This window comes from Ziziphus jujuba, chromosome 2 (assembly GCF_031755915.1).
Source record: "Ziziphus jujuba cultivar Dongzao chromosome 2, ASM3175591v1".
Classification (NCBI taxonomy): domain Eukaryota; kingdom Viridiplantae; phylum Streptophyta; class Magnoliopsida; order Rosales; family Rhamnaceae; genus Ziziphus; species Ziziphus jujuba.
Window position 1 is genome coordinate 20,102,857 of NC_083380.1, and position 17,815 is coordinate 20,120,671.

At 27.1% G+C, this 17,815-nt stretch overlaps 1 protein-coding gene across 2 annotated transcripts; it reads right to left on the bottom strand.

Moving 5' to 3' along the window:
* Positions 1-872: 872 nt before the first annotated feature.
* LOC107418913 (ceramide synthase 1 LOH3) lies at positions 873-6,513 on the bottom strand. Of its 2 annotated transcripts, none has more exons than XM_048474455.2 (6): positions 6,157-6,513; positions 3,655-3,894; positions 3,124-3,279; positions 2,728-2,913; positions 1,687-1,871; positions 873-1,192 (listed from the first exon to the last, which is right to left on the bottom strand). In XM_048474455.2, exons 1-6 carry the CDS (start codon positions 6,432-6,434, stop codon positions 1,161-1,163), a joined length of 1,077 nt encoding a protein of 358 aa, XP_048330412.2. In that variant the 5' UTR covers positions 6,435-6,513; the 3' UTR covers positions 873-1,160. The 2 variants fall into 2 exon arrangements, with proteins under 2 accessions (XP_048330412.2, XP_048330413.1); XM_048474456.2 differs by having other exon boundaries at positions 3,655-3,875; positions 6,157-6,437.
* Positions 6,514-17,815: the final 11,302 nt, after the last annotated feature.

Genomic DNA, 17,815 nt, shown 5'->3' on the forward strand with positions numbered 1-17,815 from the left:
TACACGTAAAACTCATTAGGATTGCTTATGATATCAATAAGTCTACATGTAAAGGAGAATGTGTATGTGATAATAATTTATATGTTAACTTTACATACGTTAGTTAAGAATATTTTTTATTAGTTTAATCTTTTGGAATATATGATAATTTAATAAGATCGCTAAATAAATAGCACATCCTGCTTTTATATAAATTATTGGATTTTCATCATATATCTAGCAAAGGGGTCCATGCCCTATCCATTTGCTGAAGGTAAAAAGAATCTAAGGTTGCTTCAATATAATTATTTGTATAAAATTAAGCATCAGGTTGTCAAAATCAGGTGCTGCTTTTGCCCACCCAGAAACTTTTGTGCTCATCAAGAGTAGTCATTTAAACTCAGTTGCTAAGTTTGAAGAACTGGTTCAAGGAGTTAAAACGCTAAAGTGGAGAAAAAATGCAGAATCACAAGAAATATCAAAGAGGAGAAGCCATTTCCTTTTTCGTGTTAAAATAACCATCCTCAAATTAATATGTACTAATCTTTTTCAAAAATGATTATCCTAATTCTTGATGAATGCTTTGTTCAGTAGAAAAACATATGCTGGGACACCGACCGATGGCAATCCAGAAATAGATACTTGGAGTGCAAGTAGAGCTAGTCTTAAGAACGTTAGAAAAGCTAAGTCATTGTAAAACATTCTTTACAATGGAACTAGAATGCTGAGTGCTTTTGAGCCATCCAACCTTTGCTTGTTTTGAGTCTTTTTTGGTGCATCCCTTTCCATGTGGTTATGCAAAGGTTAAAAGTGCAGTATGCTTTCCTTAAAGATCCAAGACTACATTCCTAGTACATGTTTGTTTTTACTTCCTAAAATTAAGTTTTCAGTAATTGAATTCAAAGCAAGCAATCCTCTATTCCAATTCCTGGAAGTACTTTTTACAAGTTTCTTTTACATTCCCTTTGTCATGAACGAATCAAAGCATACAACCAAACCAAACAATGAGAGTATGAGGAGAAACAAACATGATCAGCATGCTTATTCCAAGGTTCATCTTCATGAGAAAAGTAGGACAATGGCATTGTGGAAACCCGTCAAAGGAACATAGCTCTTTAGCAATTGTGCAAAAAATTTAGTAGAACTATACACATCAGCAGGGCGTCCATCTTCTTTCATTGTCAATCTTCATGTTCGTCATCGTCTTCAGAGTCTGCAATGAGCAAACGGGATTTATACAAGTAACAGAAGGTCACAGCAACACACAATAATTTGTTGGGAGTAACTTCTAGTTTGGAGGCAAAGAAAACACGAAGTGTGGCTACAAGAAACTTGATCTTTTGGCATGGACTTTTTAGCCAATGACCAATTGTTGTGAGTAAAATCATTTTCGACCACCACGATTAACTTTTAGCCACAAGAATTAACTTTAGCCATACCTATAATTATTGTCCACTACTTATATTGTAATAACACTTTTTTTTTTTTTTTGGTTTTTTTTTTTTTTTTTTTGGGTAATAATTGTAACAACACTTTGTTGTAGCAAAAAGCTTCTAGCAGCTTCATTTTTTATTGTTGTGGTTAATATATATATATATTAGTGACTCTTCCATTATATATTATTTGTTTCAATTTGATATTTGATCAAATTCTTAAGAAAAATATATATATATATATATATATATATATATATCATTCCCCCCTTACCAGATCGAACATCATCACTTAGCTTGCCTCTTGCTTTGATTTGCTTTATGAGCATTCGAATCATCAAAACCCACCAATAGATATGACAAACAAGCAAACAAATAAGAAGAGTATTAAACAAATAATAATACATTGATCCATCCACCATATGCTTCTCCTTGTCCAGCGTCAAAAGAACTTCATAGCTGCCACGAAGATTTGAAGCAAAAATTAATTAAAAAAATGCTCCTTACGAACACGACTAAGAATTATTAAATGATAAGGTATGGGATAAAAACACTAGTCAACTTGATACATACAATATAATTTTTAAGTCAAACTTTTTTCCCAAATTATTGATGAACTTTCAATCCATCAGACTGATATTTCTTGCTACTTGTTATTTGCAGCAAAAAGATTGTGTAGAGAGTTGGATAAATAATAAAATTATGCTATGCAAGTTTTGCAGAAAAAATAAGAATGGTTGTATTTTGAATTGAGTTTTCTCCACGTGAACAAGGCAGAGTGGGAAGGAGATGCAGAGGAAACGAAGGAAGAAGAAGATTGAACTAATAATGTAACAAAATTACAGTGAAACCATAGCAACAAGCAAGGACTAAATTGCAATATGAGGGAAACATGTTATACCATTGTGTGGAAGATTGGTCATTTCCTTTCTGGTTACAATACGGTATAAAACCAAAATATTAGTGCTAGTTAGGTAATTTTCACGTTTATAGATGCTGAATAACATTTTTTATAAAAAATAAAAAATAAAAAAAAAATAAAAACATTTGCCAGATTATGATATCTAATATTGCCTCTAGAGCAACTTTCCCAAAACTTTTCTTTACTTTCTTCTTAAAGACAAATGCAAGGAACCATGTATTTTAGTCTTCAAATCAAAATGCGAAATTTATAGGTTCTGAGAGAACAATTTCAGCATAGCTTTTTAGCAGTTTAGAGTCTATAATTCCAAAAATGATTTAAATTCTGAACCTTCTTTTTTTTCTTTTTTTTGGTTGTTTGCTTTATGAACTTATTGCCGAACACTAGACTCACCTGGTACTCCAAATTATCCATAATGGAAAGTAAATAAGCCGGAGTATTGTCCATGATAAAACAAAAACAACAAAGAGCGAGCTAGCCATACATTCAAAGCCACTGTATTTTGACATCTTTGCAAGTTCTAAAAGCACATCACTTCCTTCATGGATAGCTAAAATGGCTGAACCAACTCGAGCAAACCTGAGGGGAGCCCAAAATAGGTTATCCAGACATGGAAGATAGAGAAAGCATGGACAAAGATCCATATAATAGGCATGAATAGAGAGATATGACTTTACTAAGAACAAAATTGTAATGCTTGTTCTACATGATCAAGATTTGCGGAAAGTAATTTCAAACAAAATTAATTTGAAAGCAAAAGCACGAACTAAAAATTCCTTTCAAACATACCTAAATATATAAGACAACAAGATTAAAATGACAGTTGCTATATGATGAGCCATTGATACCACAAAGTCAGAACGCCTTGTTTCCCAAAAAACTAAAGCGAAACTTGAATACATGTAGAATCCAGCAGCATACATGTATAATCCCTTCAATTTTAATCTGGTCAATAGGAAAAGATTAGTTAATAATGCAAACAAAAGATGTATTAAGAACAAAATTAAACATTTAGTCAACTATCAAAACCAAACTGTGTCCATATGGAGTGATTTTGAAATGTCTAAAAACATATTTGAGAATATAAAAGTGGTTCCTTTAGTGTTTGGCACAAAATATAGAAGCGCTTTTTGGTTAACTTTGTTTCTAGAAATCACCTATTTGGTGATTGTAAAAGAAGCACCAATTAGATGATTTCTTGGAAATTTTTCCCAAAAAAGAAATTCATGTGGAATCATTACCCAAATGAGTACTAATTCCATTACTTATTGACACTACAAAATAATTTGGCTGGGTTAAGGGCTGGGTTAAGCGACATACTTGATTTTTTGATCTGGCCAAACCTGATTGCCAGGCCCTACCCAAAAGTATTTGGTATTAGTGAACCAAGGCTCATTGTATGTAATCGAAACAGCCAAAAGCTCTGCTGATAAAAAATAGACAAATTTCCAAGCAGATTCTTTGAATTTGTTGATTTTCTTCCTCTTATCACGAGTCTCAACTTTCTGCGAGGCATGTCCCAGCAGGTGTCTACCTAATGCCTGCAACAAACATAACCGTCTGTTTCAAACTAAACCACAGCACCTGGAGGATAATAAACAAATTTCAAACAAAAACAAAACCAGTAAATTGCATAAACGATGGATGCGAAACAGAGACAACAAAAAATGTGATCACAAAACACATTTTATTTTAAAAAATGGAAAATCGAGTACAACCAGAATTGATTAAGGAGATTATTGATGTAAAGTAGATCATCTTTAAAATGAAAAGACATTTGCATATCCCATATGCTTGAAGCTGGTACTAGTTAGTTGCCGTAGGCAATTCTAACAAATAAGTCTCGATTGGTTTGGTTGGTGTCTGATATGAATTGGTTAGGGTAAACTGATGGAGCAAACAAGTTTGGTCATTATAATTGAACAGAGGTACAATTTCTTGGTGGTTCGTAATTGCCAAGTATTTAAGGAATCTTGCTACAGATTTTTTCTTTCACTACCTCATTAGCAATGGTCATTCTGTGAGATTTGTGGACCCTTTAGTTGAAATCTGGTTTTAAAACAAATGTATCATGTGTTGGGATTTAAACCTAAATTTTTGCTTACAAAAGCAATAAAAATAGAGTGGAAAACAAGAACACACAAGATTTACAACGGTTCACCTGAGAACTACCACTTTGCTGCTTATAATCAAAGAATTGTACAAGAGATACTCACACCTTCATAACAGAATTAACAGACACAAAACTATATCACACTCTTCTCGCTAACTCAAAAATGGAACCCTAGTAATCTTTATACTAGTGAGAATGCTCAGCTCGAAACCCATACATGCATAGCAACAATAATGGAGGCAACTTACAGTATAGTAGGAGATTAGGCTCCATACAACTCAACATGCACCAAGTCATTTCAAACCCAAAATAACAAGCTAAGGAAATCATACTACCAGGCTAGCAGCTCCAACTGGGGCCAAATGAAAGGCAATGCCTGCAAAACTTTATTCAAATAGGATCCCAAACTTGGCTAAAGTAGCTTTGTCTGAAGAAAAGTGACTGGAGTCTGGACAGCTCACATTCAATAAAATTTGGAATTGTGAGGAACTTTACTGCCCGGTAAAGGTTAGAGATGAGGTAGAAAAGTGAATTATTGAGGAGGTATGCTTTGTTTGTTAAGCTTGTTTTTCTTCAGCATGCTGCACAATGTCATTTAATTTTTCCTCAACATTATGAACAGGAAATTCCCAATTTAGCTCACACAAGACCCATTTCTCCATCTTCCCATTTTTTTACCTACAACAAACCACTATCATCCTATAAAATGAACTTCATTAACTAGATGTACAAAACACATTCTTCTAAGCTAATGTTTGGAGATCAAGAATCCAACAAGGAAAATAAAAGCACAAAAAAAAAAAAAAAAAAAAAAAAAAAATCTTTACATGTCTCAATGAAAATGTAAGAACATTTGTATTTTCAAATTATTTTATGTTATACATATATAACATTTCTTTTTTATACTTTTCTCATAACCAATTTTCCTCTTCCCTAATCCAAACTTCAAACTTTCCAGAATTTTGATGAGGAAAATGGTAAAAAAGTGCTAGGGATTTTGATTTGATTTTCTTTGTTTAGTTCTTTATCAAAAAAATTAAATAAATAAATAAGTAATAAATAAAAAACAAACTGAGGAAAAAAGTTATAGAGAAAACTTAACACATAAATCAGATTTTAATTTTCCCTTCTCTACCTCACCCCAATATAAAACCTGCAGCCAAATTGATGAAGATCAGGAGAGATAACACGGAGATATGGAGAGAAGGATGAAAAAGGGAACATCCATTAAAGATTTTTGGAAGATATTGTGAGGAAAGTCAAAGAGCAGTAGTTCTTTACATAAGCGTGATGAATGGCTGAATCAAAGACAAGAAAATTTCAATTTTTTTCCCTCATATATATATATATATATATATACACATTTTTTGCCCTCTTTCTTTTTCCTTTCAAAATTTTTTTCCCATTTTCTTAACACCATACATGGCCCAAAAAATAAATAAATAAGTTAGAAGAGAAAAAACTTATAATCATAGATAAGCCAGCAAAAAGAATAGCAGAAACTGAAATTCGAACAGAGAAATGTTCATAAATACTCTGTACCCTTTTGCAAAAAAAAAAATTATCATTCATTTCATATTAGCATGCAAAACTAAAATTTGTCCTCTAAATAATACCATCAATACAACTTTGTGTGCCAGAAAATAACAACAATAAAATATGAAAGAGAAATAATATCAAAATGGAGCAAGTGAAGAACAGAACCGAACCTCAAAGACATATCTGTCAAGAAAGAGACGCAGTGAAGCAAAGAGGAAAGCAAAACAGGGAAGAAAGACCAAGTCTTGGGGTAGTGGGTACGTCTCCAGCTCCCAATTGATCCATCTGGTGCTTTCAAAGAGTCCCATATCGATTCCTTTGAAGGAAACTCGAGAGGAATTCGGAGAGAAAGAATATTATCGATAATGGCAGATTGAGTATCAGGGTTTGACTTTTGAGAAAATAAAACTGAGGTTTTGACGTTGCGGTTCTCAGTTTTCTGACCCATCTTCCCAGCAAAGGTCGTGTAGTTTTTTTCTTTTTTTTTTTTTTCTTTTTTTTTTTTTTAATTTCTTCATAACTATGGATCATGTAGTTTTTGGGCATAAAGTAGGCCACACTTTTGATTCGAAAACTTTATAATCTTTTTTTTCAGTTTTATTATTATTATTTTTACCTAAAGCAAGGCTCAAACTTTAATTTAAACACATTCAGTTTTATTCTAATCACATTTAGGCTCAATCTTTTGAAAATTATAATTAACTTCTCTATAATAGTTTATTTAATTAATTTTAACAGTTAAAAACTAAAATTATTTTATTATTATATCATTCAATTATAAAACACTAATTTTTCTTTACTTTTAATCATTTAAATTAGTTCGTAAAAATTAATAATAATTTTTTAAAAATACAATTTTAAAAAAAAATATAACAAAATTGAAAAAGCCTAAATAATATTTGCTCTTATCAAATGAGGCATTAACATTGTTGAAAACGGTCTTAGTAAAGTGATATATTATTATTTCATTCGTTAGCAAATATAATAAATTTATGTATAAAATATAATTAAATATAATTCAATAAAATCCAAACATTAATCTTGATAAACATATTGGTAAACTTTTTATTACCTATAGCATTATTCCTATTATACGCTCTATTAATTTTCTTTTCATGAATAATGTTGTAGGTATCAAAATACTAATAAGCATTATTATTTAATTGATTTATATTTAATTATATTTATTCTTTTAAAAATTCACTTTTTTTTTTCTCAAAAAAAAAAAAAAAAAAAAGTACCCATACTTAAGTTATTAATTTCTCAACCAATAAATTTATAACAAGCCATCTCGTCACATCATTTTAAAAGGATTATTTAATATCATACACCCTTGTGGTTTATTATTATTTCAAATATTACCCCTATAATTTGAAACATTTCCAAAACACCCAGTACCTATAACAATTTTTCATTAAATATAACTCAAGATGGATATGATGCTAATTGAACATCATTAAAAATTTTAAAAAGGCCGAAAATTTTGTCATATATTTGTTGGAAAACGTGTAACATATATTATGTATAAAATAAATAGAAAAATGTATGTTAATTAAATTAGTACCTATTATATTAATTTTATAAAATGAAGGAAAACAAAAAGAAATAAAAAGCTTTAGGAATCGTTCCTCTTCCTCTTTCATGAGTTCAGATCTACCCAGATGTCGTCTTTTCCATTTTCTCTTTACCTGTATTTTCCTACTCATCCAAAGAAAGTAAAATATATATGTATATGTATATATGTATATGCTTTAATATGTTTTGGAAAAAAGAAAATGGAAAGAAAAAATTTAAGATTTTCTTTTCTTTTTTTTTTGGCTAAAAATTATGCCTAGATCTTGTCTTTTCTTTCATATTTTAGTGCTAAAACAATTAAATAACATATTTTATCCAGATAAATACTATTTGTTATTATTAAAAAATGATCACCGATAAAATCTATATGTCAAATAATAATTCAAATTATTACTATTAAGAAGTTTATTTTTAGGATTTTGATATGAAAATAGTAAAATTGAATGCTTTTAATTAAAATTTACTACATAATTAAGCCAGTGATCATCATTAGTGATAAAAAATAGCAACACTCGATAATGCAACATTATAATCAACAAGATCTACACACACAACCATATTCTCTGTATTTTAATTAATAAGAGATTAAATTTATTATTTTCCAAATGTAGCCATTGATTTTTTGAATCCTTAACATGCAAAACAAATCAATAAACACAAGATTTTAATGTTGTCTAAATTAATACTTAAGTAAAAGTTAGTATTTAAAGTTGTATATATTACATAAATTCCCTAAATTAATTAAAATGTGTAAAACATATTTAATTTTCTATATGCTTTTATATATGATAGAAAATGAGTTTGGGAAAAAAAATGAAAATCAGAAAAAAAAAAATATGCAAATTATGTACTAAAATTGTAATGCAAAAAGTTACATAAGTAAATGAATTATATTAGTATTATAGAAAAAATAAAACACAAAATAGTTTTTTCTTTTAAATTAAAGATATTTATAACCTTTTATACTACCAACTAAGAGACAAAATGTTATGTCACAGAAAATGCTAAAAGCAGAGGATGTTTATGAAATGTTTCAAATCAAAAGTAAATTTTGAAATAAGGGTAAACCATAGGATCTAATACTAACTCATTTAATAAATATGTTTGTATTCTAACATCATTTACTTTTCATAGTGATCCTTTAAGATTTGCTCTAGTAACAAATAACCCCTACAATGTAGGTTGAGATAAAAACTAACTTGGAAGTTTCTATGACACCTCCTCAACATTCTTAGTTTCTCTTATTCAAACCAATTTGAATTATATTCAGTTTTTGAGTAGCACTATATGTTATCAATGGTGATTGTCGTCATCCTACATACCAGTGGATTTAATATATATTTGACTTTTATATATATACATGAGATACACTACTATGTGGGCTGTTTTTACTTATATAAACACATAGAATCCACTGTCATGTAGGATAGTGACAGTCTATACCGATGACAAACATTATTTTTCTAATTGGAAATGTTCAAAAAATTAAAAACATATATCAATATTAGACCTAAAAATTAAATTTTTAACATAATTTATAAAATTTAAAATAAAATTTAACTAAATAAAATTATTTAGTAAAGAAAAATCCAAACCTATAATAAATTTTTAAACTACAATGATGCTACAAATAACTAATAAATATTTTCCTTACTAAAACTTTAAATATATATTTTACTAGTTATTTATACTTTTAATTTTTTTAGTCACACAATAATCAATATATATATATATATATATATACATGCTTGGATTAAAAAGTATTGTAAAATTTAATTTTACATAAATCACATCTAAAAGTATGTTTATCGATTTATATGCGACAATAGAGAACACACTAGGATGGACGGCAATCATCTGTAAGGGTATTATAATAAAGTATTGGAACCTGAGGGACTAAATCCTAGTTATGGAAAACCTCAAGGACCCAAATGAAAATAACCATTTTTCCTTGATTGATCAGTGTTATTTTTTTGAGCGAGATTTGATTGGTCGGTATTAAAGTTGTGAGAATATGAAGATTATTTGGAAAAGTGTAATCTCCATGTGTTTTGGTAAATCTGTTGGTGTAGAAAATGTGAACCCATATGGAAGTGATTTTAAAAATATGAAAAAGTTAAAGAGTAAGATATTTTCCGAAAATTAGTTTAGAAAAAAAAAAAAAGCAGCAGGGTTTGAAAAAAATAAGAAACATTATCTAAAATATAGATAAATTAGAAAACATGTAAAAGGACATGGATGGTAAGTACTTGTCAATTTTAAATAAAAAAATATTTTTATAGCAGTATATATCATATTTAATATATATTAAATATAGATATGAATAATTTTTTATTTTTATTTTTACTTGTCAATTTAAAAATTGAGATTCGAATTTTGATAAATTTTGATATTATCTCGAATGGATGCAAACCGCAATGCCAAATGGCATAGGATTACAGCCTAATGTCTATAATATTACCATGAGATTTTTTTTTTTCAAACAAAAAAAAAATAGAAAAAAATATGAATAATTTTTATCTTTTCAATGGTGAATATTTTTTTTATTATAGGTATATATATATATATATATATATATCATCTTTAGCATTTATTAAACATAATTTTACCATTTTTACCCTCATAAAATGTTTTAAAATATATTGCTAAACATGTTCTTAACTTCCAAAAATACAAAATTTAATTTATTATTCTCATTTTATAAAACTAATTTATACTAAACTGATTCTTAGAGTATCTCTAATTGCTATGTGAGTTTCTATATTTTTGTTATTTTTTAATGGCTTTGTCTATCAATTTTTATCAAATTAATTTTTTAAAAACAAAATAGATGATATTAAGAATACGGTCTATTTTAAAAGATTAATTAATTGTAACTCACCAAAATAATCCTTATCAAGATATTTAAAAAAAAAAAAGATAAATAGATTATTATCTATTGTTATTTTTTTTAAATATATCTATATATACACAAAATTAATTAATTGAGACTTATTAGACAAAATTAATGGAGAATGATTTTTGGATTGAGTGTTTATCTAGTAAATATTTTTATTACATAGACAACAAGCTCTCTATGCCACATACATAAAAATTCACTAACCCATTGGGGATGCTCTTCAATCTTCAATCCTATCCGAAAAACTAATTAATAACTTGAAAATGAAATTAATTCTCTAAAAACCAATTTCCATAAAACAGTTTTTTTTTTTTCTTTCCTACGAATACCATAAAACTTTAGTTTTATGAAGAAATTTCTTAACAAACTTTGCAACTCATCAAAGGAAAACGAGCTTAAGATAAATCTTACAACAATAGTGCTTTAGGTACAATAATATTTATCAAATTTTTTTCAAATGATACATGTTAAATTATTATTGATTGTTGTCATATCATTTGATAAATAAATTTGATGAATATTTTAGTAAATGTAGCCGTATTGATCTTATAATAATTTTTTTTTTTTTTGCTTTTTTTTTCCCCCTACTGATATATTTATATTTTAAAATTATTACAATATGGCCCCTAATATTTAATTTCAAATTTGCCTTGTTTGCCAAAATGTTAGTAAACCATTACCCTTTTTTCTCAAAATAATTCTTTTAATGTTTTTCTCATTTACAAAAGAAATTCATTTATTATTTGTTTTTATATTTTTATACTTGTTTTCAAAGGGAAAAAAAATTAATAATAATAAAAAATGGTTGTATGCATTTATAACCCAAAAAATAATAATAATAAGAAAAGGAAAATTATGGTTGTTGTTAAGAAATTAATTAATTATAGTGCATCTAACTTAGGAAAATTTAACTTTTGATATTTAATTTTGAACTGTACTAAATCTGACCTTTAAATTTTAATTTATTGGATTTTAATGTAACTGAATTTTTGGTTAATGACAATCAATGATTGAGGATATTCAAATAGAATTTTTTTAATAGCTAAAAGATTTAAATTATAACAAATTATATTTTAATAGTAATTGAATATGGTAGAATCATTAATAATCGTTAACAAAAAAACTAATTAGACTAAATTATAGCAAATATAAATTTAAAAATTTAAATCGAAAAATTTAAAATTTAAAAATCAAAAATGTAATTTTTGGAAGGTATTAAATTATAATTAACCCTTAGAAAAATCTAAAAACATAAAGATAAACCACACAAAATAAAGGACTATTTTCAAATTTAGCATTGAGTTTATATATGATATAAAAATATCACCATTCATACAAATCCTTGTATCAACATTTCCTTTTTTAGGAAAACGAGAACAACAACAACAACAATAATGATAACAACATTTCCAACCAACCAATGTGCATCAGTGTAGTTTTTTCGGTAAATATGTTTATCAGTGTAGTTGCCGTAATTAATGCGTGCATGTGCTTAGGAATAAGATCCACTATTAATGTCTTTGAATTTTCCATTCCTTTTTTTTTTTTTTTTTTTTTTTTTTTTGGGCTAGAATTTGAATTTTCCATTCTTGCACGTGGCTTTCAGCTACACATCATGAAATACAGGTGGCGAACATGTTAAGAGTTAATCACAATAAAAAAGGAAGAAAAAAAGTTAAAGAGTTAATCACAATATAGCACAAATAGGCAGTAAAAAGTTTTTACTGTGGGTCAATTTATTTGATTCCCCTTTCAAAATATAAAAAAAATATAATATTAATTAATTTATTTAAATTTATTTATCTAATATGGTATAGAATTACTTCTAAATATTAATTAATTATCATTTATATAGATCTCATTATTTATAAAAAATTTTATCTTTTAACCAAATGAAAAATATAATAATAAATTATAAAAAAGCATTTCTCATATAATAAAATAAAATATTGATAAATTATAAAAAAATATCATCTTTTAATAGATAAAAGAAAACTGCATTATACAATTCACCTAACAAACTATCTTATATAAACTTTTGGCATTATATATGCATAAATTAGTTAATCATCAACTGAAATTTTAAAATTTAAAATTTGAAAATGTTGGCTTATATAAATTTTTTATTTTCATGAGTTATAAAATTAATTATCTATATTGAATGGTCATTAGTTTAAAATTTTAAATTTTTAATATAAGACTCTTTAAACTTTAACATTTAAAATTTAAAATTTAAAAATTTGTGTCACATAAATTATTTATGAATATTATTTGTCAATAGTAAATAGCCTATTAATTTAAAATGAGAATTTACATATAGAAATATTCAAATTTCAAATTTCAAATTCAAATTGTACATATTATTATAATAAGTAATTAATATAGGTAAGCAAAGATCATGTTGAAATATCAATTGTGATACTGAAATGTTAAAATTTAAAATTTGAAAATTTTCACTCATAAAATGAATATTATTAATCCCAGAGATTTATATAATAAATTATAGGGAAACATTCTTCAATTAACTAATTAAAAACTTTTCCAATTACTTCATAAATATTAGTTAAATGTCATTTATGAATGGTTAATATTATATTTGATAATTAGGCTGTATTTAATTTTATTTGGATTTTAAAATATGAAAAAAAAAACATAAAATACGCCAACTATTATGACATGTTGGTCCAAATCTCCCAAATTACATTTTTTTTCCTCCTAAAACATCCAAATTATGATTTTTGAATAGTAATAATAAATTTAGCAATTAACTGTGGAATTAAATTAAAAGAGCTTGAATAAAGTTATTTTTCTTTTTTGAAAGATAATAAATGAATTTGAATAAGGTAAATAATATCCTTTTGAAATAATAATTATTTTTATAACAAATGAAACTTGAATAAGACTAATTATTTATTTAATAAATAAATAATTTTTTTCCTTAAATAAATGAGGGTATAAATAAAGTTAGACACATAATATTTCCATTAAGAAGGTTAGTTATCATACATGGTCATTTTTCACACTGATTCAAATAATGAAAGAAAAAAAGCTTTAATTTGAGACAACGGCTTGATTTTAGAAATTGGAAAAAAATTTACATTTAAAATAATATTTATGTCCTTATCAAATTTTATTTATCTATAAATAAGCAATAGAGCAAGTGATCTTTTAACTTCGAATCAACCAGACATACAACTATTAAATAACGTTTTCTCTTTAATTTCAATTTTTGTTATAATATTTTTTATTCTTAAAAAAGTTATTGTTATTTTTTATTATCTTACCTAGTTGACTAAATTTATATTTAAAGTCGTTTTTGTTACAATAAATTTAAGAATCTTTAATTTATTTGTTCTTTGCAAATTAGTATAATCATTTGATCTTTGTCAGATTTATTTTGTGTAATTTTTATTATTTTATTATCATATATATATATATATGGAAATTCTATGGTGAGGACGGTTCGCATGAGGACCGCAGTATTAGTGACGGTTTTTCATAGTATTAACGACGATTTTTTAGAAAATCATCACCAATACTATGAAAAACTGTCACCAATACTATGGTCCGTATGAGAACCGTCCGCACCATAGACGGACTGTATATATATATATATATATATATATTTTTTTTAATTTCTTTATAGAGTAGCACTCTCACTGTGACAATCTGTGTGGGTGGGTGCAGGGTAATGGCATGCTACAAATGTCCAATATCACATCATCCAAATGTGGATCAGGGGATGATTCAAAGAAATGATAGTCATTCTCATAGCGTTGAGACATTTTAAAAACAGTTAGCTTTTAGAGTTCAAAAGAACTCCGAAGTTAAGCTTATTTAGGTGAGGACAATTCTCGGATGGGGGACATTCCGGAAAGTTCTGAACAAAAATCTTATACCAAGTGTGGTGGATAAATTGAAAACAATATCAATAGAGAGTGATAGGTCTGCCAGTGGAAGTGAGGTATTTCATTCTCACCCATTAAAAAAGAGATTCAAATTGTTTGATTTTTACAAAACTATCAAACAATATCAACGAAAATTGTAATATTGATAACAAACAACCAATGATTTTTAGTTTTTACTCATAAAAAAAAATATAATTAATTATTTTGATTTAAATATGATTAATTATTTTGATTTAAATATAATTAATTGTTAAAATGATATATTACGGTTATATATGTCGTGCATCATACGGGATTGATACTAATTGTACTACAAGGAAAAGAATTTGTAGCAAATAAAATCTTGGATAATTGAACTTTAGCAGTCATTGTTCCTGAACTTTTTCTTTTTTCTTTTCCTGGCATTTAGCTCCCTAACACTGTATGTGAATTGCATTTAAGGACTTCAAATATTTTCTATCAATTTTCATAAAAATGTGCATACTGTAACTTTCTAAAATTTTCAAATATAAGGTTAATTATCTAATTTAAATTTTTATGGGTCCAAACAAAATTTTTGGATGATAGAAATTCATCAAATGTTTAATTTTATTATTACTTTTCTTTGTGTTTTTACACCCACTAAATTACTAGCATATTACTAAATTAGAAAGGAAAAAATTTAATGTGGACCAATAAAAATTTGAATTAGGTAAAGGAAGTTCTATCCACATTATAAATTTTAGTAACCACACTATATTTTTAATTACTTTTTAATATTTCACAAATATCCTTTGTTAAAAGGTCATAGCTATACCTAAACACCTAAAAAGAATAAAAATAAATTACTCCGTACATTATGATGGAGCTTTAAGAAAAATAATAAACTGTAAAAACAATGGTGTTTAGCGATCAAAGAAGAACAAATAGACAAAAATGATTAGTAAATTACTCATTTCAACTTTGAAAATGTAAGTAGTTAACTTTTTTGATTTATTTATTTTCTTTGCATGATTTAATTATTATTATTATTATTATTTTAGTGTTCATTTTAACTATTGTCCATAGCAATTGTTTTAATTTTTATCATATGTATTTTGAAGTTGTTCGTTACAATCGCCCAAACATTATAAATAGTTACAAAATCTATATACAAGAGAAAATAATTGCTTTAATGGTACATGTAATTGTATGGTATGTATAACTCCAATGATTTCAATCGTTTTGGACATATCAAGTTCATTTGGAATGATTTCAATCCGTTTGGACATATCAATTTCATTTGGTTTATATAATCCATATGGAAACAAATGATATTTGAAGTAGTCATCCAGTATATATAACTTAAATAATTTGAACCCATTTGGATTCTGTATATTGAAAATATATGTTTTATTTGGATTATATAATTGGACAATATTGAGCTTGTCTGGGTTCTATATACCAGATGTATTCTGTTTCATATTAATTATATAATCCTAATAGATGATACGAACCTAGGTCGACTTGCGCCTAAACCCGTATTATATTAGCTCAGATCGACAAAGTAAGTTCAAGTTCTTATGGTCATCTCAAACCCTAATCAACCTGTGACTAGAAACTTTGGTATATGATGAAGATGCCACAATAGGTGATGGATGTCCTATTGATAAGTCAAACTAAAACACTCACTCTCTAATGGTATTTTAGGTGTTCAAAGAGAACAAAGAGAATTTTTTCTCACAATTAATTTTCTGAATAATATGTAAGCTGATTTCTCATTAAAAATAAGCTTTTAAATAGGCTTTGAATGAAAAAAATAAAACCCTAAAAGGATTAGGAAATTTCGGCCAACATAGAATTAAATAAGGAAATTGCCTAATTTCACACCATTTCCTAGTCTAATTTGTATTAATTAATTCCTTAATTTTTAAAAATGAATTAATTAATTTACAATCAAAATAATAAAATTATAAATTTCTAAGTTGATTTGTCCAGCAAATAAACAAATAAAAAAAAAATAAAAGATAGTTTCCTAAAACAAAAAGTCAAATTCAAATTAGAAAACTAATTGACTAGTTTGACCACTAAGCAATCTTTGATCAATTTCCAGCTTATAAAAGCTCTAAATCAGCTTCCATATGCTATGTAGGATTCCAAATAGGATTAATGATGATTCCCACACATTTTCCTCGATTGGAACAAAGAGAAAATGCCAAATAAGTAAAATACAGTAAAGTCAACGGGTAAAACAGCAATTTCGACCAAGAATCTATTCCAGGCGTAAATGACCATTTTAGTTACTTTAGCTTATGCCTTGTATTGATTGCATGACCTCTTAGTAATATTCATTGAATTCACAAAGTGTTGGATCCATTCTTTACTGTCCGGAGTCCATAAATGCACTAAAATAGCTACCCGGGTCTATATTGGTCTCCACCACTTGAATGCTTAAAACAGCTTTGAATCTTTGGGTATTGACAAGCCCTTTTGAGAATTGATAATTTCTTGTATAAATCCAGTCAAGTTGTCCTTAAATCTCTTGGCTTGAACCCTAGGGATTGACCCGATCTTCAACTATATTGGATTTGTACCTCAGCGGGTTGTCGGTTGTGCAGGTACGAATAAATTCTCATCAATAGAAATGAACGATATATAAAATAGTCATCCAAACAATTTGAACCTGTCCGGATTCCATATACTAAACTTATTCGGTTTTATCCAAATTATATAATTCGGACAAAATAAAAAATACATAGAACCTTTGGTTGCGACAACAGACTATAATGTGATTGGCTAATCAACAAACTTCTCTAAAATAGATTTAGAAATTAGGTCAATTGAAGGTTGTTTATCAATTTCAAAGGGAATTAATGGTAAAAATTTGTAGTGTATCTCTTTAGTTTTATTTAAAGGTAAATTAGGTATAAATTTGAGTATATGTAGTAAAAATGAATTAAATAGGAGAACGTATAAAGTGTAATGTGATTATTAAATTTTATATTGTGAAAAGAACCATCCATTGGGTAATTAGATGTTTAAGTTTATGAATTGATGATTTTGCCCTTGAGTTTTAGAAATTTAATTATAGTTGGTGAGAGTAAACTGGTAACTGGAATGAGGAAAATATGGGAAAGATGAAGGTCGCCTTAGACCCAAATAATAAGATAGATTATATTAAGGGCAATTAAGAAATTGATGTGAAGGGATTTTTGGAAGTGATGAAAATGCTCTTCTTCCCTATATATCACCAGTAAACTTAATGCTACTTTTTTATTTTTCTTCCCTTTTTTCTTCTTTCAAGAGCCATGGTAAAATAAAGAGTGGGGATTAGAATAAGGCTCACTTTTTTGCTTCTTACTTACTCAATCTTTAAAATTTTGAACTCTTATAACAAAATTTCTATTTGAAACACCAAAAATCCATGTTTTGGTGCTGCATCTTTACCACCAGAGATGCTGTAATTTTTGGTGAGGATTTAGTTTGAAA